The sequence below is a fragment of the Drosophila kikkawai genome, chromosome 2L (genome assembly GCF_030179895.1).
Source record: "Drosophila kikkawai strain 14028-0561.14 chromosome 2L, DkikHiC1v2, whole genome shotgun sequence".
Lineage (NCBI taxonomy): Eukaryota > Metazoa > Arthropoda > Insecta > Diptera > Drosophilidae > Drosophila > Drosophila kikkawai.
This window is the reverse complement of record NC_091728.1, coordinates 9,689,641-9,716,820: the sequence shown is the minus strand read 5'-3', so window position 1 is coordinate 9,716,820 and position 27,180 is coordinate 9,689,641. Positions and strand designations below refer to the sequence as shown.

The window sequence follows — 27,180 nt, the reverse complement described above, 5'->3', positions numbered from 1 at the left end:
GTGTGCGGTTCAGGGAGCGGATGTGGCATACCTAAAGTTCGGTTCAGTGAGCAAGTTTAAAATTCAAAAATACTGTGCTATGCGGTTCTTAAAATAAACCACAATTAAATCAAAGATCAGCAAATATTAAAAAATATTTAAAATAATTAGTTACCACACAAAAAAGTGTATATTTTATATACAAAGTGCAAGCTGAAGATCAATTAAAGAAATTAATCAAAAGCTATCGGAGTCCTATAATAAGTTCCCTTCATTTTCGAAATGGAAAGTGTGTCACGCTAAGAAATAAAGAAGACTGCTTGGAAATACCACACCCAATGCCTCACGCAACCCATTCAAGGCTATTTGTATTTATTGAAAAATATATCGAACACAGCTGTCAGCGCCCCACGATTTCTTAACAAAAAATCAATAAATATGAATTTAAATTGCCATTCGTCGGGCGGTGGGCGTAAATAAGTAATATCGCATATGGTTCCAGGCGACTGGCTGCTGCTCCAGTAAGTATGCAACGTTCGATTAACTTGTAATTTCAGCGAAAAGCACACTCACTCACACACTCGTAAGGGTTCGCTTAAAATTCAAGCGATATAAAAATATACGAAAATTGGCAAACGCAGCACTGTCCTACGAAAAATCATGTATAATTTATGCGTTCCCGTAACCGTTACCCCCCGGTAATGACGATAATGTCGGGCATGGGGCATTGCCTCCGATATATGTATGTATAGTTTGTTTACTGTTTTCGGCTCGGTTTCCGGACTTTATTAACCCATTGCGCATTGGCCATTGCAGTTGGCTTAAACGCGCTCATTTCCGTGCATCTCGGACATCGGCTGCCATTTACTTATGCCTGTTAAACAATAATGCATTTTCGATTAATGCATCGGGACGGAACTGTGTGCGTAAATTCGTTTGGGGAGTTAAGTCTGGGCAACTGCAACTGCAGTTGTGCTGCGGAGAATCATTAATTGATGAAACACATCTGAAGCGGATACATCCTGTAATTAAGTTTCGATCTACAAGCCACGCATACGCAGGTCTTAAAAATATTCTGTGAATGTAATTATATCGTTTTTATCGGTGAAAAATATTAAATCAAAATGTAAAGTCTACCATTAATGGTAAAAAAAATGTATAAACAAAATAAGAATAATAGTTAAGCAGATTCTGATCAAGTTTTAAAATATATTAACCTGCTATAAAATTGTTTGATGATAATATCATCGCAATTCACATACTTTAGAGTGAATTTTAAACTCAATAGTTTAGTAGGTTCTTAGAAAAATTCCAAGGAATTTGCTTTTAATTAAATATATACATTTTTAGAAGCTTTACCCAAAAAAGTTTTAAAAATTATAAATATTTTTGTAACTATTTACCAGAGAAAAACCAATATATTAAGTAAAGATGTTCGTTTAAAAATATTTAAATAAAATACAATATTTTGTATCAATTTAAATATTATTTATCTCCAACCTTTAACTATGACAGATATTTTTTTCTAGTCCCCATCCGATAAATCTCACCCTTTCCATGTCATTAGGACTTAAATCCCTGCGTTTTTTTAACCCCAGCAAATGTCACCTATCGAAGCAAACCCTTCCCAGCTGCATTTGCATAAACACATCACTGAAGAAAAGCCAGCGGGAAAACCCCATCGTCAATTTGTCAATTGTCTTGGCAGTGCAGTTGGCAACATTTTGCACATTTTGCCGAAAAAGATTGATGATGATGCCCAAATACTTTCAGACTTTGAGCCGATTTTCTTTATTTTTCGTTCCTCTTGACTTTACAGCTGCCATAAAAATGTGAAGAACAGATAAAATCAAAAAAATGATGAAAAAAAAAATGGAAGAAAAATTTGCATGGCTTAGGTTTATTGCGGTTGCCTGGTCGATGCGGTGATTGTAATAAATTGTCTGATAAAACAATTCAAAAGTCATTAAATAGGCTTCCTTGTCGCCGGTATTGCATTAATTTTGGGCTTGCCTTTAATGGCAACGAGGCAACGAGGGGATCTGGCATCTCTCACAATTTAGGGCTGACCCAAATGCATTTTTTATGGTCCAACATCGAAAGTCAAAGTAATTTAATTTCGGTTTCTCTCTCTCTTTTGCGCCACTTTTATGACACACAGAGCCATGTCGTTGACAGTTTTCGTGTCGCTTTTTTATTTCATTTTTTTCGTTAGATTTTTTTTCTTACTTTTTAAGCTGTTCCTAGTGAAAATCGTCGGCCAGGCAGAAAAGTTGACACTCAAGCTGAAAAATGTGGGGAGTGCTTTTTTAACTTTGCCTTCGTTAAAACCTTACAAATGGCGCCAAGTTAACAAGCCCAAAGACAATGTCAATGTAATTTGAAAAGACTTTTATTAGCGCACGTTTCCGCGCTTTAAGTCCGCAGACAAAAGCGTGAAAAATGCTAATTAAATCTAATGTAAATAATGATTGCTAAGCGCCAAGAAAATGGTAGAAAAGTTCTATTTAATTTAAACACTTTGACGCTAAGACCAAAGTGGTTCTGTGGGAAAAAATACCGCGAACTCAAAGCATGGAATAAATTAAGTGGGTGAATAAAATATACATCATGTTTTAATTGATCAACTGCAAATTGCATTTATTTATATGTTTCGTGGAAAAAGTAAAGTTAGTTGGTTTGCTGGGCAAAAATTTAATTAATTTAGTATACAAATAATCTCGTTCCATTCGTCAAGTGCTAAATAATCAAATAATCAAATGTGAGTAAATGTTTTTAATCGTATGATTCAATAATCCTATTAAAAACACTCGTTACACATTGAATGTTATAAAAACCTTCAGTGCAAATCAAATATTTTGCTTAAATAGATAAAAGCTGCATTAACTGTGGAAAAATCCGCTTCTCGCGCATTGCAACAAAGTGCTAAATATGGAAAATCAATGACCTTTTTTCTCTAACCAAAGTAAAAAGCATTTGCCAATAAATAACAAGATACAAAGACTACAACATAATTGATTTTAAATCCCATGAAAAACATAAATAGAAAGCAAACTGCATAAAACAAAGCGAACAAAGTGAAAGTAAACAAACTGCAAATCAAATGTTAATGGAAATAGAAAGAGAAATATTATATAATTAATTTAGAGTACGAAAATTAAATGAAACATTTAACGATTGTATAAGCAATGCTAAAGTATGCTTAATATATAATAAAAATAGCAGAAATATATTAAGAAATAAATTTTAAAAAATATATAAATTTTTAATAATAATATTTATGTTTGTAGTTACATTTAAAGTAGACTTAGTATATATAACATACAGAACCCCCCTAAAAAGTATATTTTAACCACGTCAAACTTCAAGTTATTTACTCCAAATATTTCTATAAAAATTCCTAAAAGCAGGAAATTTCTAAAAAAAAAACTCGATTTCACAGGACTCTTGCGGTTCTTCTCCTAGCTGAACATGCTTAACCGAAATTTGTTGCCGGCTTGTTGTTAGCTGATTGTAGTTGTTTGTTTGCCCAGCGAGCTTGTTGCCACCGCTTGTTGACAACGGCGACAACGACAACGACATCAGTTTATTTTTATCAGTTTTATGCTAATAGATTCGAGGACACTTGCAGCAGCTGCTCCTTGGGGTTGGAAGAAGACAAGGACCAGGAGCAGGAGCCAGGCCAAAACCGACACTTATTTGGAGTGTAGCCAAAGTTGAGATTGGCGTAAATGTATGCAAAGCATTCTCGAGTTTAGCATTCAAGTCTTTGCAATCAAATTGCAAATATTCCAAATTATTGGCGATAATGTTTAGCTCTTGGTCAGCGTAAAATTCCTTCTTGACTAAAACTAAATATCTATTAAAATTCCTTGAAATGCACTTAAACCACAAGCAGCAGGCAAATTGCTTCCATCAACGGCTGCATTCTCTCCTAATGACATTATTAATTATTAAACCAACAAGGATCGAGAGCCAAAGGACAAACACGAACAGCAGGAGCAATCAAGAATTTCTGTGGTCATGCCACAGTGTCATCGAGAGGAAATTATGGTTGGAAAATTACCCTTTGTTACAAGATATATGGCAGTTTTCACTGGGGAACTAAAAGAGAAAAGCATGAAGAAAAATTCCATAAAAATTCTACTTGACTTAATATTCATTCCGGAGGAGCAAGAGCATCGAGATATTTACAATCAATACAGGGACTTCTTGGAATAACTTTATCGTGCCCAATATAATTGATTGATTTTTTTTTTTTCTTGCGCACATCCTTCGCTTTATTTCTGTGCTCTTGAGCGGAAAAGTGTAGACAAGGGCATCGGTAATGGGCATTGAAACGAAATAAAATGCGTCAGCCATATTGATATTTTTTGCGTTATTCCCCCGCCAATCTGTTGTTGCCGGGATACTTTGCCAACAAAGCGAGAACGAAATCGAACGAATCTGGGGGTTGTCAATATTAAAATTGAAAATATTTCATTTGGCAACCTTCTGCATAGATCTGGGCCTGCAGTCTGGCGACATGATTGGAATTATAATAAGCTTCTGTCCGAAGCAACCAGCAAAAAAAAAAATAAGCAAAAATGGTAAAAAGATTTATTCCATTCCACTCTCTTTTATTTTTTGTCTATCGGACATGGTGGGCGTGGCCGGCATAACTTGTAGTTAAGTGTGCACAAGTTTGGGCCCCACACACTCATATATCATAAGTTTTGTGTGTGCCCCGCCTTTGTTACGCTCACTTGAGCATGGTAATATGTATTCTGCTGCTCCAAAATAGATGTAAATATATTTGCCGGCTACACATCCTTATCCGCTGTTATCTGACCAGTTCCTCCTTCTCTTGGGGCCTTTTCTTTTGGCACATTTCCCCTACAATTCCTATTTTACAACTGTTGACTGGATTATGCAGATATCAGAAAATATTCGTTTTTACATTCACAATAAGAACAGTGTGTAACGAGCAACTGCAACATCTGTTTGCTTCGAAAACTATGTTATATTATCTCACTTAAGTGGCTACTAAAACTTATTTCTTTATGGAATTATCCCATGATCCCCTTTCCCGTCGAATCGCTAGTGCTAAGCTGCTAAACTGACCGATTCAATACTGAATGGCAGTCGAATATATAAACTCTCAACAGATATGCTATTTATTTTATTTGAAACACTAAGCCCGTAATCCCTTTTTGTTGTCAAAATATAAATGCAGATTGCACGCAAAAATAATTTATTATGCATGGCTTGTGTTATGAACGAAAGTGCAAAAGGCAGTGTCTTTTTTCTACATATATATGGTAGCCTTAATTGGCAATTTGGAAGTGACGCAATGTTTTGGGTTATATTGTTTTGTTTTGTATAAAAAAAGGAGCACTGAACAGGCAGAGTAAAGGGTTTTATTTGTGGCCAACTTTGGGGTTGCGATTATTTTTCTCTCTATCTATGTAAGCTCCAAAAGTAACTGTTGATTTTCCGGTAGACAAAAGGCAAAGCATTTACTTAATGGAAATCATATATTCCTGCTCATTTCCATATTGATTTGGTCAGGTATAAGGCAACACTTCGTGTGTTATGTCATTCCTTTTAGCTTTCACCCAAAAGCTCCTTTCGGATTCCTGTGTCTGCATATATAAAATATGAATTGTTGATTTCATCCATATATGTTCTCTGCTGCCGAGGCATCGTTATCTTTTGTGCGTGGTTAATCTCCATTAAGGCCAACTGCCGCCGTTTCCTTATAGCCTTCTTCGAATTTTCCGCTTTCGAAACAATCGCGAACGTGTTGTGTAATGCGAAAAGGAGTTTTCCAGGTTGATATTCGTGTATTGTAATTCTCTCAGGAGGTTACATGTACATATATGTGTAAATTTAATATTTATTAACATATTTTTATATTTTTCATAGCTTCTAACATCTAAAATCTTATAAAGATCATATAAATAAAGAAAATACTTGCATTAAAAGCACAAAACAATATCGGATTACCATTAACCCTCAGTTCAACTATATTTAAACAGGCAATTCCCTTTTCCAATCCCTCCACAGGAAGTTGTATTTATTGCTAACCTTGAACCAATCCATCCATACATCAGTTGTAGCGATTCTTTGTTCCCTGGCCCTTAACGCATCTGCAGTGATTTAATGACTCCTATCGACCCGAGTGATGGGCAACGCCTCCCTCTTCCTGGTTACGCCCATATTGATGATACGCACATGTCTATGGGCTGATGAGTCGCAAGTGGTCCCAAAGGGATAATAACCCTAACCATAACCTAACTCACGCACACGCGGAATGGCAGACACGCTGTGATTTAAGCACCCCATCCGCCTGCCCGGACCACGCGGCGTATGAGTAATGGGCTGCGATTGACCGCAACGTTGACTTGTTGACGCCGCGTGAGCCAAGTGAGCCATAAAACGTCGCAGTTTTTCACAGATTTGATTTTTGATTTGCTTTCTCTCTTTCTTTCTGCTTTGGAAAAGCCCATAAGCCGACTGCATAAAGTGTAGAAATTGGAAAAGGCGGGGTGGAAAACGAAATGAATTTGAAACTGATCCGGCTTTCAGGACATGGGAGTCCGGTGGTCATTGCTAGTTGTACACAAGCAAAAAATCATATGAAATTGGGATGAATAAAATAATTATATAAAATAAATATTTCTAAATTAAAAAAGTATTACATTGAAATGTATTTGCAATATTTAAAGAGGTTTTAGAGTCTTTAAAGCTTGTTAAAATTTAGTTTTTAACCTTTTCTAATGTGTAAAAGTACTATATATACCTACAAAAATACATCTGACAAATACTCTGCTTTAAATATTTTTAAGAAATATATATACTAACTAGTAATAGCAATATCTTTGCAACTTTCTCTACCTGCAGGTAACATCTAATCCCCAAGTTAATTGACATTTGATTGGACGTGCCTGGCCATGGGGAAGGCCAACTTGCCACCTGCCCGTTGCGTGATCATGCATTAAACAGACAGCGGAACCAAGGAGGTGGAAGTTGACCCCCAAAAAATCCCACCCAGCAAACACACACACACATACCCACCCACCTACCCACTTACACCCCACACACATGACCGCGTCACGAGCGGCGAAACGAACGTGACACATGGCGATGTACTTTTATGCCAGCAAGATATCAGCCATCGCCTGCGGAACGCGCTGCAAGCAGACCGTGCTGCAAAAGTCGCGCGGTCAACGCGATCGGGATAAATGCCGCCATGGAGGGCACCACCACCACCACCATCATAACCACCAACAGAGCCAGAACCATAGGCGACATCATCGACGGCGGTGTCATCTCAGCAGCGGCAGTAGCTCCGACAGCGAATCTGCGGATGACTGCTGCTTGGAAATGGGTGAAACGGGAGCAGCTCACGCGACAGAGACAGCGACAGCGGGTGAAGTGGTATCCGGTGGCATATTCTCGCTGGATCCGGGAAATCTCACAGCGGAGACAGCTCTTCTGGGAGGGGTACGCTACCGGCGGCGGCATAGCGCCGAGCAGCTGAGTGCTTACGACTTGGAAATGGGGTTTCAGCAAATCGAGGTGAGTGGCACATATAATTATGGATAAAAATAAAAATTAGAAACAATACAAAGACTAAAATAAATAAAGGAAATATAAAATAAACCAGCTTCGGGATAAACTACAGATATATCTACTAGTTAGTACTATAACCTTTAAATATATTTAAAAATAAAGCAAGTAAGGTGTTTCTAAAACCGCGAAATTGTTTCGCTTTGTGCTACTCTCCACCCTGCCAGTTGTAAAATCCAAACAGCAAGAAGCCTGATTATAAAACAACTCTCAATATTACAATAATTTTGGCTTTGTTTTGCAGCTTGGCACCACAAAATCGAATGGAGCGACCAACGACGATGTCGTCCAATACGATGTGCCCAAAAATCCGCATAAGCGCAGCCAATGTGATATTAATTTTGAGGTAAGCACTTTGGTAATTAAGTGCCACTGTTTGCCCTGTGTGCCTATTTAATAATTATTTTCTATTGGCAATGTTTCCAGCCAACATTCTATTTAGCCATGTAAATTGGTTTCATTTTAGTTTCCACTTTGGTGTTTGCTCTACAAGCGCTACAAAAATTGTATAAAAATTAAACCATTATTCGACTTTGTTTGCATATGGTTTGCGTTATCTGTTTTTACAGAGTTCGGTTTTGGGCTCCGGTGGCATTATGTACATAAATGGTAGAGCAGTTTCTGGGCCATTGGAATCCCTCGTCGAAGCTCTTTTGCCCAAGAATGTCATCGATTTAGATAAGGTAAGTTTGGGTTTTAGGAAAACAGCATTCAACAAATAACTAAAAAAAACTGCAAAATCTTGTCTCGAAATATTTACAACATTTTTCAGAGAATATTTAACGTTGAATGAAATTTGTGTCCAAATGAAAATAAATAAAACATGGACATATTTTTGCATTTGAAATTAGCTTTCCCATTTAGTTTTACATTTAGCCAAGGTAATAAAATGAATGTTAAATTCATTTCGGTTTGCCATTTTTCAATTTATAAATAAAGCAATAATAATTGAGGTGGTATTTGAGAACAGAAAAATAAAATAGACATTCATAAATATTCAGGATTATCCAGAATTTAAACTGTGTTTGCTGTTAGATTAAATAAATATTCATAGAATTAAACATCAAACACAAACACTTTAAAGACTAAACTTCTTAGTGTCTTTATTTCCCCTTTAAGTCAAATTGCCAAATCACTTTTTTGGCCACCCTTTAATAGCATTTATATGCGAATCCCCTATTGCATATACCAAATGGAATACAAATCAGTTCTTACTTAGTGGCAGGACACTTAAAGACTTGAACGCTTGCCAACTTGAGGTTGCTGGCACGAGCCAAAAACCACAAACCAAAAGGCAGCCGTCCCAGAGTCTGTCCTTTGGCCAGGCCAGAACCCAAAGAGGACCCAAGCCCAAGGGACAAAACAAAACAAGTGGGACCAAAGGCCAGGAAACAAGGACAATCTGGTGTGTGAGAGGCGAGCATTCGGGGAGGCCACAGGCAGCAAGTGCAAAAATAATTAATTCGTTGCAAACAAATCCAGAGATTAGCGCTAATTTGATAGAGCTGATGTGCGATGCCCTCGGCCAGAGGGAAAGCTGGGAAAGCCCAACACAAACAACAACAAAACTAAGCTAATTGCTGGCCTCTTCTAGCTTGGAGAGCTATGCACTGAGGAAAATACATTGCAAATAAATAAACGATTACTATAAGGTTTTTAAATTGAAGAGGAAAAGACTCTGCTTACAGTATTAGGAAATCATAGTAATATAAAAATTATTAAGCTGTTTCTTCAGGAATATTTCATTGTATGTGTAAATGTTTCATTTGTCTCTAATAAATACTGAAAGAATATAGTTTAATATCTTCATGGAGCTTAATTTTTTCAGTGTTTAGAGTGTCATTTGCCTGCCATGACAACAGCATTTTATTATGCTGGTGGAATAGCATTCGAGTTTCCCACTAATCCAGTCTTATATTTGCTTATTTCACGATTTCAGGAATTTGTATTCTCATTTTTATTATCGTCACGCTTATTCCTGCGGCCCCACGAGCTGCTGGGCAAACTATTGCATTCGGTACCTGATGGCGGTTGCTTGGAATCCTTGGTCGCCCTGCTGGCCGAGTGGACAATGAAGTTCCCCTACGACTATCGGGATGAGCGGATGATGAGCCATGTCAAACATATCGTTGCCAGGTGAGGAGAGAAAATGCCAAGGAATTTACCTAGAAAATTGCCTATACACCGCCTACATTGCCCTTACGGCTTAACGCAAATTGCACCCAATCAACTCTTGAACTCTTCAAAACTCTTCTACTCTCGTCGCCAGATGTTCCAATTCGCATTTGGAAGCCGTTGTCTCCCAAACACTGAGTGCCTTACTAAAACGTTTGACTGATTTAGAGAGACATGAGGCGGACCTACGAGCCTGCCAGACCAACGACAAGGTGAGTGGAGCGCCGGAGCACCTGGATCAGTGTTGTCAACTTGGGTTTTTCAAGAGGTACTCGGCAGAGGTCTTGAAATTGATACAAAAAATATAGTTACGTTTAAAACAGATTTAATAGAAGTTAAATTAAATTTTATTTTATTTAAAAATACGATGTTGTTGTATAAAATTGTTGCTTTTATTTTGTTGTAAATATTTAAAAAACCAAAAATAAATATTCAGGATCATATTTGTTTGTAAATATATGTATTTTATTTTTAAGTAAAAATGTATCGAGTAATATTTTTAAGATGATTGGAGTTTTTGGCTTTGAAAATTTTAAAAAAATTAAGCTGTCAACACTGACTCAGATGGATGAAAACTGCCTAATGTCCTTCTCCATCTATTGTCTTGTTTTCCTCAATTTTCCCATTTACCATTTCCACTGCCTTTTTGGGGATTTTCTGTGTAGTCTGTAGTAGAGACTCCACTCAACTGTCCAACGGCCACGCAATACGCACAAATCGTTTGTCGGCTGGAAAAGAAACTGGCCAAGCACGTCGGCGGCGAGGAGTTCCTTCAGTGCAGCAGCATGATTCTGCTCGATAAACAGGTGAGCACTGAGAAAAAAATATTTTAAAAATCCCCTTATTAAGCTAGCTGCGATTTTATAAACTAAACATATTTACGCTTTAAACTTGTTAGAATAGAGTAATTATTATATAAATTCAAAAACTGTAAGCAAATTGTAGGCACATTTAATTAATTTAGATCCCCACCAGATCCTGCTGCTCAAATGAACACCCCACGAAGAAAATCCCAGACTTAACCAACTAAATGAAATTATATTCTTCAAGTTAAATGGTCGCTAAATTGCAAATGTTTCCCTCTGCATAAGTCAACATTCGCCATAAGAACAATCTGCAGTTTTGCATAAATTACACGAAGAGCACTCTCAGGCCCAAACAATCGCACACACACACAAACACACACACGCACATTTGCAGGCGCCTACAAGGACATGCAATTAAAATGACGACAAGCAGCTTCATTAACAATACCCCCTTCTTCTACCCCGTGAAGCGTCTCATTTCAACAACATCTCTCTGCCATTTCCTCTTCTCTTCTCCTTTTCTTTTTTGAATGCAGAAAAAATGGGACCAACCCTCCACGTCGGGCGGACCGCCAGGCGCCCAGGATCCAAAGAAGACATGCAACCTGGAAACGTATCTGGATTGGTCGGCACGTCTCCGTCTGTTTGTCTGCAATGAGATACTGCAGGTGAGTGGACGAGCTCATAACCATTTTGGGGGTCAGCAGGCATTCTCCACTCTGGTGCACTCAGCCCCGCTGCACTCCATTCCAAGTGAGTCCGGCTTCCAAGTTAAACGGAGCGCACGAGTCCTTAGACCCAGTGGATTGAATTAAAATTCCCATGCATGTTGAATATGCAGGGAGAGCACGTCCAGCGATATCCTGGCTCAACAGCAGCGGGTAGCAAAATAGATCATTTGATAGAGCCTTTCCGGAACCGGAAATCATATGAAAATAAAGTAATTCCTTTGTCATTGAAGTTATTGTTATGAATTCTCTCATAAAAAATTGTATAATTTCTTATGTTATATAGCAATCCTATTTTTCCGGTCACAACTGTATGGTAGGGCCAGGCAGGCACGCTCTCAAGATGGCATATAATTTATGCCGTTCGTAACTGTCTCATTGACAGTTTGCCAGTTGGCCGTGTAAGCGACTCGTTAAAACTTTGGCCAAGTCACGTGGGTCCAGCCCAGGTCCAAGTGCCAGTCCATACTCCTCCTTCCCCTACTCCTACGTCTAACTAACTTCCGTAATCAAATAAATCTTTCATTTTCCCCACTGCCTGTAACATCATTGTTTTATTCTCCTGCATATCCAGAGCGGTGGCATCGAGGGACGCAGCCGAACTGTGGAGCTCTGGAGCGGCGTGGCCCAGTATTGCCTGCTTGTGGGGAATTACAATAGTGCCACGGCCATTTTGGAGTCTCTGGAATCCCCGGCGATAGCGAGGCTAAAAGTTACGGTGAGTTCTTCCCGAGTTCACTGACAACTATCCAAAAACTATCCCAAATAATGGCAATTAAATTTGCATAAAGCTGTAATTAATTACAGCCCCAAACACATGGATGATATATGCCATTATAAATCAGGCGAAAGAATATCTAATTTATTTTGGTTTAATTTATCTCAACAAAAACAAACTAATTCATTGACAAATTTATTACTGCGGAAAATAGTTTGTTGGTTGTAATTAAACAGCCACCGGGGTTTGTTTAAAGGAAATGAACCTACCGCTTTGGGTTTAGTTAAAATTAGGAAAATTCACTTGAACAAAGCCAAAGTATTTACCTTACTTTAATAAAAGAAATTACTAATATATTTGTAAATTAAATTAAAATATTCCTTAAAGTAGAAACTAAGTCAAACATTTTAACACGTAAATCCTGCGAAAATCAGAACCTTTGTTTCTATACTAAAAATCGAAAGTAAAACTTAATTACGCGCAATTTCAACTTAAGACTTTGAAAATAATGACAGACATAGGAACGTGCTACTCCATAAATTTTGGGAAATAAATGCTGCAAATTAAATAGACAACAACTTTATAGGCAAATTACGTGGCAAGGCAGCCAAATGGGTTTTTGTTCATAATTTCCCTCCAGCAAATAGCGTTGCGAAACTTTAATTGGAGTTGAACAACACAACGGAGGTCTCCAGCCAGGAAAGGCCACTAAACCAAATGGAATATAATTTCGCAGACAGATATCAATTCCAATGACAACCTCCTATATAGAAAAGCAAACATTTCAAAGAGAATTTCCATAAACTGGGAGAGATCTGAAACTTGAGCTTAGCTATAGTTATCGTAAGCAAAAGTACCAGTATAATCATTTGCTCAAAGAATACAACGAAACGGGCAAGGATAATAAAATTGCTCCTTTTGCCAGTAAGGAGTGTGTGCCTGCGAGTGTGTGTGTGTGGGAGTGCAAGCGTATATGTGCACTGTAATTGCACGCTGTAAAAAGTTAGAAAGCAGCGCCTTGAGGCCATTTTCATTCATGCTCAGTTAGAAAATAAAATTGTACAACTAAAGACGAAGTGGAAAATACTCTAATTTAAATATTTAAAACCAAAACAAGAAGTTTTATTAAAATTAAATAAATTAAATGTGTTAAACTAATATTAAAAAATAATATCATTCTGGCCCAATGCCAATTTATAAGTATTTTTATATTATATTTCGTAAATTTCCAATACCAAACTCTTGTATATTTAATTAAAACTTGTTTATATCCTAATTTTTATTTTTATATTTAATATATATATAATTATAATCAACAAACCTATTCAGTAGTTTTAAATACCCCAAAGAAAGCAATTTCTCTCCCATCATCTTGTCTAAAAGAGCTTCTGGCTCAAGGAAACTGTGTCTATCTCTCTTGTTCCCCGCTGCGTTTATCCTTTTTGCCTGGCTCTTCATTTGTGTGTGAACTCGAGAAAAATCTTTTCGCCACAAGGCCGGACCCAATGCCTAGGATATTTGTACGTGTCAGCAGATATTTATGCAGCCTAATGCATTTCGGCGTAAAGGAGCTTAAAAGATTTAGGGCCATGTTCGAGTTTGGTCTGTCGGTTGCCAGTTAAATATTGAACCCACTAATGGCAGAGCTCTGGCAAATGCTATTTGTTTTGAACATAATTGAATAGATATATATATTAATGATGGAATGGAATAGAATATTCCACCCTTAGATTTTCACCATTAAAGTGCAAGTTTTTAATAATCATTCTGTGCTGTTATTTTTGTGCCACGTTATCATAACAACGAAAGTTTTTCCACAGACTTTTTTGTTTACACAAAGGCTTCCAACTTGCAGCGAAAAATAGGGGAGATGACCACGCCCAAGCAACCACATTTTCGCTGCAGTTGGCCCAATTCCATCAAGTTTATATATTTACTCAGTTATTTGGCACATCGCCCGCACCTTTGGCCCTTTCAGTCCCTCTCAATAGACCGCAGCGTGTTGCCATGCATTCAGCAGCAAATGAAGCTAGTTTTCATTAAAAAACTTTTTAATTAGTTAATGGATTTCGCATTTTCGGCTTTCCTTTACTGCCGCCTCCGTTTAACACTAGACTTGGCATTCTGTTTTGCCATTCATAATGAAAAAATCAAGTTAAAAGTTACTTAATGTTACCCTTTAATGCTTTAAATGCCTTTGGCTTATGTTTTATTCATCATAGAGTGGAAAATTTCGTGAAAGTTTTTCCGTTTGCCCGGAAAATTCTGATTTTAAACACAAAAAAATTATGCTGCATTAATCAGTATAAATGTAAGAAAAAAGCTTTTAATAAAAGCCGATTCGAATTGGGATTAAAGTTTATACAAAAGCCGTAGAAATCTTATTAAATCATAATTTGTGTTGATGGCAAGTGTTTTAAAAAGCAAGTTTAATGTGTTATTCAACTTTCCTGTGCTGATTTTTAATTCTTACTCTTGCTATAAATTCTGCAATGCTTTGTACATTTCGGTGGACAATGGGCGCTGAAAAGTATGCAGCGAGAAATGAAAAAGGAATCCGAATAAAAATGAAAAGGAATTGCATAAATTTACAGAACTATGCATAGTTGTGTGGGCAAAAGTGGGCGTGTCACAATGCATTGTATGCATCAGCAAGGGGAGATATATAGATGCAAAAAATATGTATATATTTCTATAGTTACTGGTGAAATGTTTATGAGTGCGCATGGAAATGATGGCAATAAATATGACTGAGTGTGCGTGGTTCACAAAAAACTCTGAAACTCAAACAGCTTTAAATTATCCGCCAGAAAAATAGGTATACAAAGATATTATTATGCATTTGTTTCCTTAACGAGCCACCATCGCCAACTCTTGGTATCCTCTTTTCAGCAACAAAAAGAATGTTTTTCAATGCAAAACCCTGAAATAATAAATTGCCAAGATCCCTTAAGATGTTCTCCCCTTTTTCAATGCGATTCCACACTCAGTTTAATGCTTGTAAAATCCCCCAAAAAGCATTTCCCTGATGCCCCTTAGAAATCCTAATTAATATGTTATCAGACAAAGGCCAAATGTCGCCCATAAAATTCGATCTAAAGCTTTTCGGCGCAAATTACAAGCATAAAACTCACACAGACGGACAGAACAAACAAAACCATAAACTTTTACAACCGAAAAAACGAAAAAAAAAACGAAAGAGAAACAAAAAACGGAAAAAGGAACCCAAGCACATGATAGAAATGAAATCATGGGTGTGGGAGGGACACACAGCATCAAGATTACTACTACGAATGATGCTCATTTATGGATTTCGATTTGATTACAGTGGAGCAAATTGCAAGTGACGTGTCAACAATTGGACTGCATGCAGCGCCATGCCGAGGGCCATGGACATTTATGGCAGAAGCAGGCCATCGTCCTAAATGAGCAGCAGCAGCAGCAGGACGGGCATCATCTCAAGACTGATAAGCAAGTGGCCAAGGAGAAGTCCAAGGGAGGAGGAGGAGGAGGAGGAGGAGGAGCAGCTGCCACATCATCAATGGCCATTGCAGTCCCCGCCGGCTCGGATGAGAGGCCATCGACAAGTGGGCGAGTGGAGGTGGCTGGCACAACAGGCACTTCCGGTACGAATGTACATATTTCCGACACTGAAATATATTATCAGAACCTCTACTTAAATATTATATATATCTTTAAAGATTGTTTACTTTAATATTATGATTTTAGTTAACTGAACTTTAGTTTAGAACTTATTATTTACACAGAAGCCCTTTTATTATATTTTTTGTGTATATTAAACCTTTGTTAATGTTACTTTATCATAACTAATTTCAATACCTATATATTTTCCTCTCTGCAGCAGTTGCAACAATAGAAACAGCTTCAGTGCCTGCGGCTGGCAGCAACATTGTGGAGGCTGCAGAAGCAACAGCTACATCAGTCCCAACAGCAACCACACCATTAGCTGCGACGGGAAAGCCAAATGATTGGGTTGTTATTCCAGTGTTTGCGGATATTGTTAAACTGGCATTGGGCGAACGTGAGAACTGTTTGCAGCGGTAAGTTCAATTTGGCCGGACTGATTGATGTGGCATCATCACAACGCCGGCGAACCAAATCCGGCGCACAATAAATCCGCCTGGCCAAGGGGTCGTATGATTAATATATTGCTCATTCGCATCCGACAAACAATTGGGTTTTGCACTTCAGCACTCGTTTCATTTATCTCCCGAACGTGTATATTTGTACTCTCATTTATATTTATTTACGCTTTAAATTTAATTAACCGCAGAGTGGCAAAATAAATGACTATGGGCCAAACGGCAAGACTGGAAATCATTTTAACGGAAATTCATAAAAAAAAGACCATAAATAGCTTTTCCTCTCTTTACCATTTATATTATTTATTTTTATTTTTTTTTTTTTTATAAAACCAATTGAAACAGAACGCGTTGAAGAGTAAAATCAGCGGAAATAAATTTGTTTTCTGTTTCTAAAGTATTTAAATTGACTCTCAACGATGATGAAATTGAACAAAAACATTTATTTAAATGAGATATCGCAGCTTAAACGGTTAGCTTAAAGGGCTTAATAATAATTAATATTATCTATAATACTTGATGATAATAACTATATTTATTTCTTTAAATTTTCCAAAAAATACGCTCAGCTCAAATTATATAAAATTCTTTTTATGTAAATAAATATATATAAATAATACAACATACAGAAAAACAATGCTAATATTTAATGTAAACATTTTAAATTTCATTTTTCCACCGTTGCATGTTTCTGTTAATTATTCACTCTGATTATTCCCCCCTTCAGCTAATTTTCCATAAAATGCATTATTTAGAACCGTAAAACATATAAAGCCTAATTCAGGTCCCTAAACGGCCTCGTTAAAACCCTTTGTTGTTCTTGTTGGTCTAGAGTCCCAACATATGCATAGCTCCCTTTGGGCCAAGCGATATCGTGCTGAAACAAACAATAAAGTATGCACCACCGACCACTGGTGGTCTCAATTGACCTCATTAGACACAAACGCAGCAGTCCAAAGGGGAAAAATGCGTATATATATTCATACTGTACATGCAGACGGGGTAATTTATTCTCAAATATAATCAGAACGCAGAATTGGCAGAAGGAAACAAATAAAAATGAAATAAACCTACCATTCTCGTTTAGCAGTTTTCAATGTCGCATCGAGTTTTGCAATGAAATGAAGCGCAGAAGCGTAAATCGACTTTTCAATGCGCTAATTAAAAGAGCCGCTGCAGGATTAAATTCAGTGACGCCTTTGCACCCCTTTACACTGAAGAAAACGAGATGACAATAAAGATTATGAAAAATAAATAAATAATTTCTTTAATTATTTTTACGTAAGAAAAAGGTTATTTAAATAAAAATACATTAAATAATGAATAGAAGCAAAGAAACAAGGATGATATTTTACTTTTTTTAACTGACTAAATAATATATTATTACGAGGGACAACAACTTTTACTTTTTATTTTCAATTTCAATACCAAAATGTATTTTTAGTTTCCTTAAAAATTGTTTCCCTAAGTTATTAACTCTATACGAAAATATCATTTACTTAAATTGAATTTCATATTTTTATTTTCATGTATACAATCTCTCCTTTAAGCCTCTTTTGCTGATGATTTTTTATTTTCAAACACAACCATTTCCATTTTTGCATTGCAAATACAAACCATGGCCAAACATACTTTTCTCGCTATTTACCATCCCGTTTTGCCAGTCGAACTTATTTTCCTTCCTTTTCTCTCGATTCTCCCTCTCTCTCTCTTTCTCTCTCTATTTTGCACTTTTTGCAGCTTAGCAAATGGCCACATCAATATGGCGGCCTTCGATCGGATGGCGGCCATTGTTGGGGCCTTCACCAAGCACATGCAGGCGATGAAGGCGGCCCAGGCGCCATCTAGCGGCGAGTACGAGCACTTCTGCTGGCACATGCAGCAAACGACGAAACTTGGCGAGGCGGGTAAGTAATATTCGCCAAAAGTCCAAAACTTTACTGTGGCCAAAGTGTGTCTGTGTGTGAGTGTGCGTGTATTTGTTGTTCAACACCCTCCCACTTCACGTATTTTATCGCCTTTTTGCACATTTTTCACTGGCATTGCAGGGCCTTGTAGGGTTTTGATGCCCTGAAATATAAGGTATGGGTATCGTAAAGGGAAGCTTTGTAAGGTTTAAAGAGTTGGAATTGAGGGGAAATTTGTTTTTGTATTTTTTAAACTACAAGGACATATGCAATAGTTTTTAAATATTTTTTAAAGTAGTTTTTAATTTAAGTTTCCAATTGATAAATATGTTTAAGCAATCTAACTTAATCAACTCTTCTGTATTACCCAAATAATAAAAAAAAATATTCATCAGCTACCTTGGCTGTTCCGCTTAGTTTTCAGAGTATCTTTCGACTTCAACTTCCTCAAAGTTTATCCACATTTTCTTCCATCCATTTGTTTTTCTTTGCTTTGTGTAAACTTGAACTGCAGCATGGCTGCGACTTTAAGTGGACTGAGGAGAAATTTAGACGGAAGTACTATATTCCTATATATATGTATGTATATTCAAGTTCCCTTTTGGTGGCAAGTTAGTTAAATTGTTTTAATGCCTGCGGGAAAAATTAAATGCATTCGCGGCTGCACTGGCACAGCACACAATGTGAGAGTCGTTTCAGTGAAACGACAATTAAAAAGGCAAACAAGGGAAATATGAACCCGAAACCAGAGACCCAAACCACATTTGCTAAAATGGTGTGTTTGCATTTTGTTGGTATTTACTTTCAACCAATGTTGGGATTATCCAAAGTCTGATTGTAATATTTGGTGATGTTTGTTTAGGGGTTTATGTCCAAATTTAGCAGGCTTTTACTTGAACCCTTAAGCAGATTTACACTAATTTAATTGAGTTAATTACCACAATAAAACCATAAGCAGACACCTTATGGCCACAATAAGTTCATGAACTTGAATAAAACCAAGAGACTATCCCCTTTCTATATTTCCCTGTAGTAACTATAGTAACCCCCCCAGTCTTTTCCGGGCTGTTGCTTTTAAGCAGCCTTTGTTTTTATTACTGATGATGACAAACTATGGGTGGAGGCAGCTTTGTATGGGGATTTAGTGGAGAACATTGTACGTTATTTATGCTGAATTAAATGGTGGAAAACTGAAAAATATATAAAATCATGAAAAATAGCTGGGAGAGATGTTTTACCTATAAAAAAAATATATTTCGGCCACAAACTTTTTCAACTTTTTAGTAAGTTGACTATTTTGCATATTTGATTGTGTGTCTTTAAATTGCAAGGTAAAAAGCTGTAAAAAATGGCATATAAATAGAAAGACTCAAAGGAAAAATAAGAAATACATTACAAAAATAAACTAAAGATGACTACTCTGCTTTAAAAAATATAAATTGTATATAAAATTAGTTGAAAACCAGCTGGCTCTTGAATTTTTGATTAAATACCCCAAGAAAAATGGTAGAAACCGACAACAAAAACCTCAATTAATCCGCACATCCATCGCCTTGAAGATGAGAAAGGCTTTGGCTAGCTCAGTAAATATAAACTGAGAAACTTCCCATATCCCCAAGCCTCAGACAGCACAACAAAGATATAAAACAGTTTCTGCCAAAAAGGATACAAAACAACCTGGCAAGCTGCACTTGCAGTGCCAACAACAATCGCAACAAGGTGCACCACGTGTTGTCAGAGAGTGTAAAAAGTTTTTCTCGAGCGTTCTCCGGGTTTTTCTCCCTTTTTTTTTTGTAAATCCTTCTTGGATCTGTCAGCAATGCCCGGCAAGTTGATATATTTTTCACGGAATGTGCACATGACAAAAAAAAAAACTTGAAAAAAAATAAACTATTCTGGCGGAAGGAGGCAGACCATGTTGCATGAAAGCGAGCAAAGACATCAAACAGCAACAAGAAAGTGCAGAAATGAAAGGCGACAAATGGTGTTGTCAAGTTAGCTTTTTTATTTTTAAGTGTAGTAACGAAATTTATTAGATTTTTAATGCATTTTTGAAGATTGTGGGCAGTTTTTTGAAAGAAGAAAACCAAATAGTACAACATTTTTAAAACCTTTAAATTAGAGAAGAACGCGAACTAACTTCCTCTTTATTTTTGTGTGCAAATATATTTAAATCTTAAATTTCCGGAGAAAGCAAATTTTGTACTTATTGTTATATATTCCTTATTTCTTAAATTTAAAAAACCCTATAGATATTTATTTTTTGCCAGCACAGACCCCAACACAAACTCAAACCCAAAACACACACACGCGCATGGTAGGAACCACGAACTCATTATAAACCGAGGCAACGTAAAGCAACTTTTGAAGGCTTTTGCCACTGGCGAAAACAACAACACAAATACCAACAAAAGCGCAGAAGGGAAGTTGTCTTTGGGTGTTGCGGCAAAACGCATCTTGACAGAAGCGGAAGTTGAGCGAAAATAAACCCCTCACAGAAACAAGAATGGAAACTTATGGTGGAGAAGATTTTTATGTGTTTGGAAATTCAACAGCCTGAGCCTCCAGGAGGAAAACTTTATCGGAGAACGCTTCATGTCATGCATAATAGGGGGAAGGTAAATGAGATTTGGTGGAAAAAACACAAAGCAAAGGTTAACACGTAGAGAGAGTAAACTTTTTGAGGTGAAAGATGTTTGGGAACATTATTACATAATTATATTAAAAGTTTAAAATTTTTGGGAAAATCCCTAATATTAAATGCTGTAACCCGTTATTGATCTTCTCCACTAACACAAGTTTCACATCTCACAACTTTTGCATATTCTATTTAGTTGGAATATTTTAATTACCAACCCAAAAGCCATTTCTGCTTAAACTTGGCTTGCATAAACACCAAGTCTTGGCATTAAAATCCATTTGCATTCGGTCTGTTTACAGCATTAGGAAACTCAAACCGAGCTGAAAGTCGGACTTGTTATTGTGGTTATATTTGTTTTTGATGCCGCCGCATCGATGTCAAACTTGTTTTCCAGGCTGTCCTGCCCAAGAAATGCCATCATGCTTTTTTTTGTCCTGAAGTTGCAGTGGGTTTCCCATTCTTTTTCAGTTGTTTAGCTAAGTCAAGCGAACATCTTCTAAATCAGTTTCCTTTCCAAAAACTCAAACGAAAAAACTGTCCACCAAGTCGAAAAGTTGAGCCAAACTTTAAGCCGACGTCAGCAACGTAAATGCAAACGAAGTTCCCCAGGGAGAAGAAAAAAAAAATGGGAGACTAAAAGTTATTTCCAAGTTTGATGCACTTTCGAAAACTGTATAAATATATGTTTGGCTTTCTATTCTTTCTATACTTTTTTCTAGTTATTCCCACACACTTTGGTAAGCTGAATGCGTTTTTCATTGAGAAAATGCTTTCATTCTGTCATTTAAAAGTTCCTGTTAATGAAATGAACATTGGGAAAAGGGAGACTGAGGTCAGAGGACAGTTATTTATCAAGTTTTCTGCACACACACACTCCCACACCCTGTGACATAATCTAATCAAAAGAAAATTATTCACTATCTAAAAATCTTTAAAATAAGTGTAAGCTATAAAAGAAAAGTCTTATTAAATCAAAACTAAACTGGGAAAAGAACTTTAATAAACTCTCCGCCAAATTACATGACTTTAATCAACTTGCCGAGTCTCCACCTCTTCTTGGCTTTATAATCGCCCCTTGTTTCCGTTTTCTTATCCTTTCTTTATTATCCCTTGATCCTGGTGGACCACTTGTATAGTATTTGAGTTGATTTAAGCCTTTCGTGTTTCCATTTCCTTCTTGCCACTAAACAAGTTCTTATTTGCTCGGTTTTTCTTTTTTTTTCTGCCCTTAATCTTTAGAGCCGCATTCTTGAAAGTTTTACCTGACATAAAAAAAGGACGAATAGCAACATCCTGACCCTTATTGTCCAGAGCGGTGAACTATATACACTGTTCCCATCCCTTCTGTTTTCCACTCGCTTCTGCTGGTAAATATGTTGAACACGCCTGGAATTTTTTAATAACAAACCCCTTAATGTGGAGGTAATTGTCTGCCGGCTGGTTTACTCTGTTAAGACCTCGAGGGAACAAGGATTGCGGATTTAAGTTGCCTGAAATGCCAGTGGAATGCATTGTTTGCTCGGGTTGGAAAATCCGTTTAGGATGTATAAAGTCATAATTAAATATTTAAAAGCTTTCAAAGAGGAAGAAATGTAATACAAGCATTGCTTAATAGGTTTAAGCTAATTTCTTATTGTTTAAATATATTATTTTCATTTAATTTAAATTTAAAATTTGAAAACAAAGATATTCTAAAACGGCAAACAATGGAAATTTAAACAAACAATTTAGCAGTGACGATGTCAAAGCATTCTTTAAGAATCGCATCAAAGGATCACAAAGGCATTTAATTGTTTTCTCCCGCTAGAGTTTCTCTAGTCCCATATTTATTTTTATTTATTTTGCTTTGCAAATCTAACCACACACACTCACTCTCTGTGGGCCATGGAGACATGAGCATTGTTATGTCAGGGACCCACTCGAGATTCTCTCCTTCTGCCAGTATGTGATATGACTGGTAAAAGGAGAAAACGAAACGAAAAAGGGAGGGATAACACAAAGGGAGGGGAAGCAAGGGACAAGCGTTGCACCAAAAAAGGAGCCCCCATCCTCTTGAATGTCTGGCAGGTCCTTTGACTGCAGCTCCCTGTCATCCTGCCCCGCAAATTGTCATCCAAGATATGCCTATTTGATGCGGCACGTCTGCCTGGAAAATATGAAAATGGGACTGAGAAAAGGCATCTCACAAATGCCAAAGTACAACGTACAGAAATTGCATTTAGATGTGCGAAGAAAATTGCCAAGAATAATATTTGCCAGCCGGGGAATTCGAATATCTATATAAATATATTTTCAACCATAAAATGGATTTTCAGGCCCCCTTCTCCTCTCCTCCCTTTCACCCGGATAAATAATAATCCCACACGGCGAGTGTCAAAAGTCAAGACCTCAGAATTTCCATTCGTGTTAAATTAATTGTTAATTGCCATCAGCAAAGCCAACTTCATGGGAAAACAGTCGAAATGCCACAGAAATAGGCCAGCAAGTTCGGAGGAATTTCCCACAAGCATTCCAAATACTAGGCAAACACCACTAGAGTCCTTGCACAGGAATTTGAATTTAACTAATTTATATATATTTGCCATGGTGTCCCTGGTTATGCCGTTTCAATTGTGCTCATTAGGCTTTAGATATGGTAATTAGGCCTGGGCCAACGATTGGAGACAAAACCAGATACATGAACTATTCAGTAAGGGAATGCAATGGGAATCCTTTGCTAAAACATAATTATCCTTGGTTCGATGGCAGGGCAAAGTCATTCACTAAATCCCATCAGCCGGATTGGCAATCGTTGCTGGAAGCTATTGTGGACCCTTTGTTTGTCTGAGAAATTAAATTATAAATTGCAGGCCATGTCGAATTATCTGTACTTAAGCCAGTTGGTATTTTCTGAAGGGAATTGGGAACTGGTAGTTAATAGATATAAGTAGGTGAAGATTTAATGTCTTTAGTACTTATAAGTACTTATAAGATATTAATTTCATTAAATATGTTCTTGAGAGTGTTACATAAACAAGGCCTTTTAGGATATTTAAGAAATAACTAAGGATTTTAAAAGCAATATAATTTAATATTCAAAATACACACTATTCATTTGTATTCTATTTTTTCCTAAAAATAACTCTCACAGAAAACAAATCAGCTATAGCTTAAAATCACTGCCATTGAGCAGTAAAAATTGTTCAGATTTATATCGTTTTAGTCACTGTCAGCTGGGAGCTTGACAGGCCGACATTCCAGATAAATACATATAGATAAGGGGGAAAAACTGCAGTTAGTAACTGTCCCACCCCACCCCACCCCACCCCCACCATGCTCAGTTTTCCAACCGGGAAATTCACATCCTAAGCCGACTGACAGCAGCACGTTATTGGCATTCAGTTGTGGGTAGATTTCATCTTCTTTCGTGCATCACTCGAACAGCAGACATTCTCTGGGGTCTAGGGCGTAGAAAAATGACCATAGACTGTCCTTGTTATCTATCACCTGTCCCGTGTGTCCGGTCTGTCGGTCCTTCGGTTGGAGTCAAAACAATTTTACAGTAGTTACAGCTGTCGGCTATTGTTTGGTCTCTGAAGCTGGAGGCAAGTAATTGATGCCTCACTGAGCCAGGAAATATATCTTGGACGCCAAGAAGAAAACATTTCTCATGGCACTAAAGGCCGTGCATTTATTATTCCTATTCAAGTGCATGATGTAAAGACATTTAACTGCTCTGTAAGGGAAATTTATCATAATAAAATAGCATTCGGTTTATGGAGGGAATAAAATGTTAATGTAAAAATGATTAATTTAATAGATGTAAGACATATTTTTATGGATTTAACTCCTTAAACTGGGTAGTTTTTTAGCTGAGAGCTGTACTAAAAGTTGGCCAATTTCATTTTTAATTAAAGACCCATCAAATGTCTAACCAAAAATCAGAATTGCAATCAGCTTGAGGTTAGTTTTCTCACTTGTTTCCAAGATAAGCCCTCATAGTTTTCGATTTTCCGTTTTCCCACTGAATACGGCCTGTTAACCGCTCGTTAGACACCATGGGTGGGCTGATATATACCATGTTTACGCCATGCTGAAGAGAAACCCGACCTAACCCAACCAAAAACCCAGCCGAACCAAACCGAGTCGCCTCACAAATCTTCAGTTGGCCCTGCCAGGGGAAAATATTTACACGCCACACACTCACACACACACACACACACACATACGACTCCATTAAAACTAAACAAGAGCGAGGAAAGAAAGGACTCAGTCCTTAGTCCTGGGACAAAAAAAAAAGAAATGAGAAAAAAGTTGATACCTAGCAGAGAGAGGGAGCCATGGTTTTCGCCATGTTTCCATAACCAACGGCAACATTTCTTCATGCGAGGGCGATGGCGCTGGCTCTCGCTCCTCCACTTGGAAAATTTTCATTCCGTGTTCCGTGCGGATGTTTTGTAATTTTTTATTTTTCTGCTCAAGCATACGGAGTATGTGAACACAAATCCTATAAACACACACAGAAAACTGTTAAGAGGACTACTACTGTGCGGGGTGCCTTTTTCGAGGACTAAGATAGAGGATGCCGGGCATGCCACATTTTGCGGCAAGTCAAGCGCACATCTGTTGGCCGAAAGCGCTGACCAAACGAGGCTGCTCACCAAACATTGTAAAATTTTAATGAGACCATGGTGTGAATTGGACACCATCGCCTCCTCCTCCTTCTACACCAACGACACTGGAAGAGAGGAGATTCCTCCACAAGCATGTGTAGAAAAATGCGCCTTTTTTCTTACAACTTTATTAAATTTCCTTCTATTAAAATGCAAGTGGACTGCCCCACAAAAACAAAAAAAAAACATGAAAATAGAGCAAAATTGAACACGCCGCACTTGTCAGCTCTTGACCAGAAGTTAACCCAGGCCAAAATGAGTTCCAGTTCAAGCTGTTCCAGTTTAAACTGATTTTGAGACCGGCCCTTGGAAAGGTACTCAAGAATATGCATTTCAAATTGGAAAGGATAAATAAATGTGTAAATGAGATGTGGTCTAGGAATTATGATTAACCAAATTATGAAGGAAATAAAATTATTTACTAATTATTATAACATTTTATTTACCTCTGATATACTAAAAGTTTTCACTTCTTTTTAAAAAACTTGCATAAATTAGAGTGATAATAGAACATTTTCCCGGAAATTGTTTTTCACATTCGTGATCATGAATTTTAAATATTCTTACATTCTGGCTTCATAAATTTTAAGTGAATGCGCAAAGTTTGGTTCGTCACTCCGAGTGCGTGCTAAAAATAAGTAACCAAAAAAAACAGGCGAAGAACCCTCAAGGCCTGCCATCGAGCACGTGCCGGACTGGACGACAAAAAAAATATGGGGAAGCCTTAAAGTCGACATTAAAAATACCCTTTGTACAGATTTCTGTAAGGATTCAGAGCATATATTTATAAATATTTAACGCCACACAACTATGTACAAATAAATTCAGACAACCTCATTTATAAGTAAATAATTATCAATATCATAAGACATTTAGAATTAATTCCGAAGATATTTTTCCCCCCATACCATATACCTTAAATTTCCCTAACTTATTAATCAATTCATATATAAAGGCCGCCTTGAATTTAAAATATTTCAAAAGTATTTTCATTATTTTAAGTGAAACTTTCGCGAAAGACAAGACATCCTTCGAAAGCGTAAAAATCAAACATTTTAGCACGCATCACTGAGATTTTTTCGGACCATTTGAATTGTGTGTGTGTGTGTGTGTGTGTGTGTGTGTGTGCGGGTTTGAGTGAATGTGTGTTTTGGGTCAAGTCCTTGAGTCCTGTCTACGCTTGAGTGTCATTTTCAATCAAGTGGACAGAGCAACTTAAATAATAGTTTTGTTATTTTTTTTTTTTTTCTTGATTTTGAGTCCGTTTGTTACTCTGATTGTGTTTTCTATTTTTTTTGTCCAAAACATGTTGATTATTTCATGAAACTTAAGTTGTTTGTTTTCCCGTTCCAGAACTAATGATGGCTTCATTCGACTGCGAGGAACCTAACAATGCTGAGAAGCTTATGTACGATTTAAACTAGGCTATTTACCATAGAATATATGTAGGCTAAACTGAATAATATACCAACTAAGGATGCATTTAATGTTAACTACAAACAAATTTGTAAATACATACTAAAGTAGGTATTGCACACGGAGACATTAAATAGCAAAGGATAAGTAGCTAACAAAAAACAAATTAGCTGTATAAACTATTAAACTAAAGTAATACTTGTGTATATGGAAACTAATTGAATAAATATGATCATGTTTGGCATACATTGCTTTAAAATGTGACTTTTAAATTGAAAATAAAAGAAGAAAAATAAAAGGTAAATACAGCAGTTTCAAGTTCGATATACTTTCGAAGGCCAACCATCAGACAGGGGCACGTGCCCAGCAGAAGTTGATCAATAACATCTGTGCAAAGGTGGTCGAACGTGAAAATGATTGGATAATTTTGGACTTTGGTAA

The 27,180-nt window shown here is 37.0% G+C and overlaps 1 protein-coding gene across 1 annotated transcript; it reads left to right on the top strand.

Moving 5' to 3' along the window:
- On the top strand, positions 1-26,998 carry LOC108085337 (uncharacterized). The gene is made up of 13 exons (XM_041775880.2): positions 1-500; positions 6,865-7,542; positions 7,838-7,939; positions 8,163-8,276; positions 9,533-9,729; positions 9,863-9,980; positions 10,434-10,574; positions 11,111-11,242; positions 11,877-12,020; positions 15,349-15,646; positions 15,883-16,081; positions 17,864-18,030; positions 26,677-26,998. Exons 2-13 carry the CDS (start codon positions 7,102-7,104, stop codon positions 26,745-26,747), a joined length of 2,124 nt encoding a protein of 707 aa, XP_041631814.1. The 5' UTR covers positions 1-500; positions 6,865-7,101; the 3' UTR covers positions 26,748-26,998.
- Positions 26,999-27,180: the final 182 nt, after the last annotated feature.

Coding starts and splice junctions, on each gene's coding strand:
- LOC108085337 (XM_041775880.2), top strand. CDS start 7,102: ATGGCGATGTACTTTTATGCCAGCAAGATATCAGCCATCGCCTGCGGA. Junction 8,277..9,532: donor ATGTCATCGATTTAGATAAG/GTAAGTTTGGGT, acceptor TCACGATTTCAG/GAATTTGTATTCTCATTTTT. Junction 18,031..26,676: donor GACGAAACTTGGCGAGGCGG/GTAAGTAATATT, acceptor TTCCCGTTCCAG/AACTAATGATGGCTTCATTC.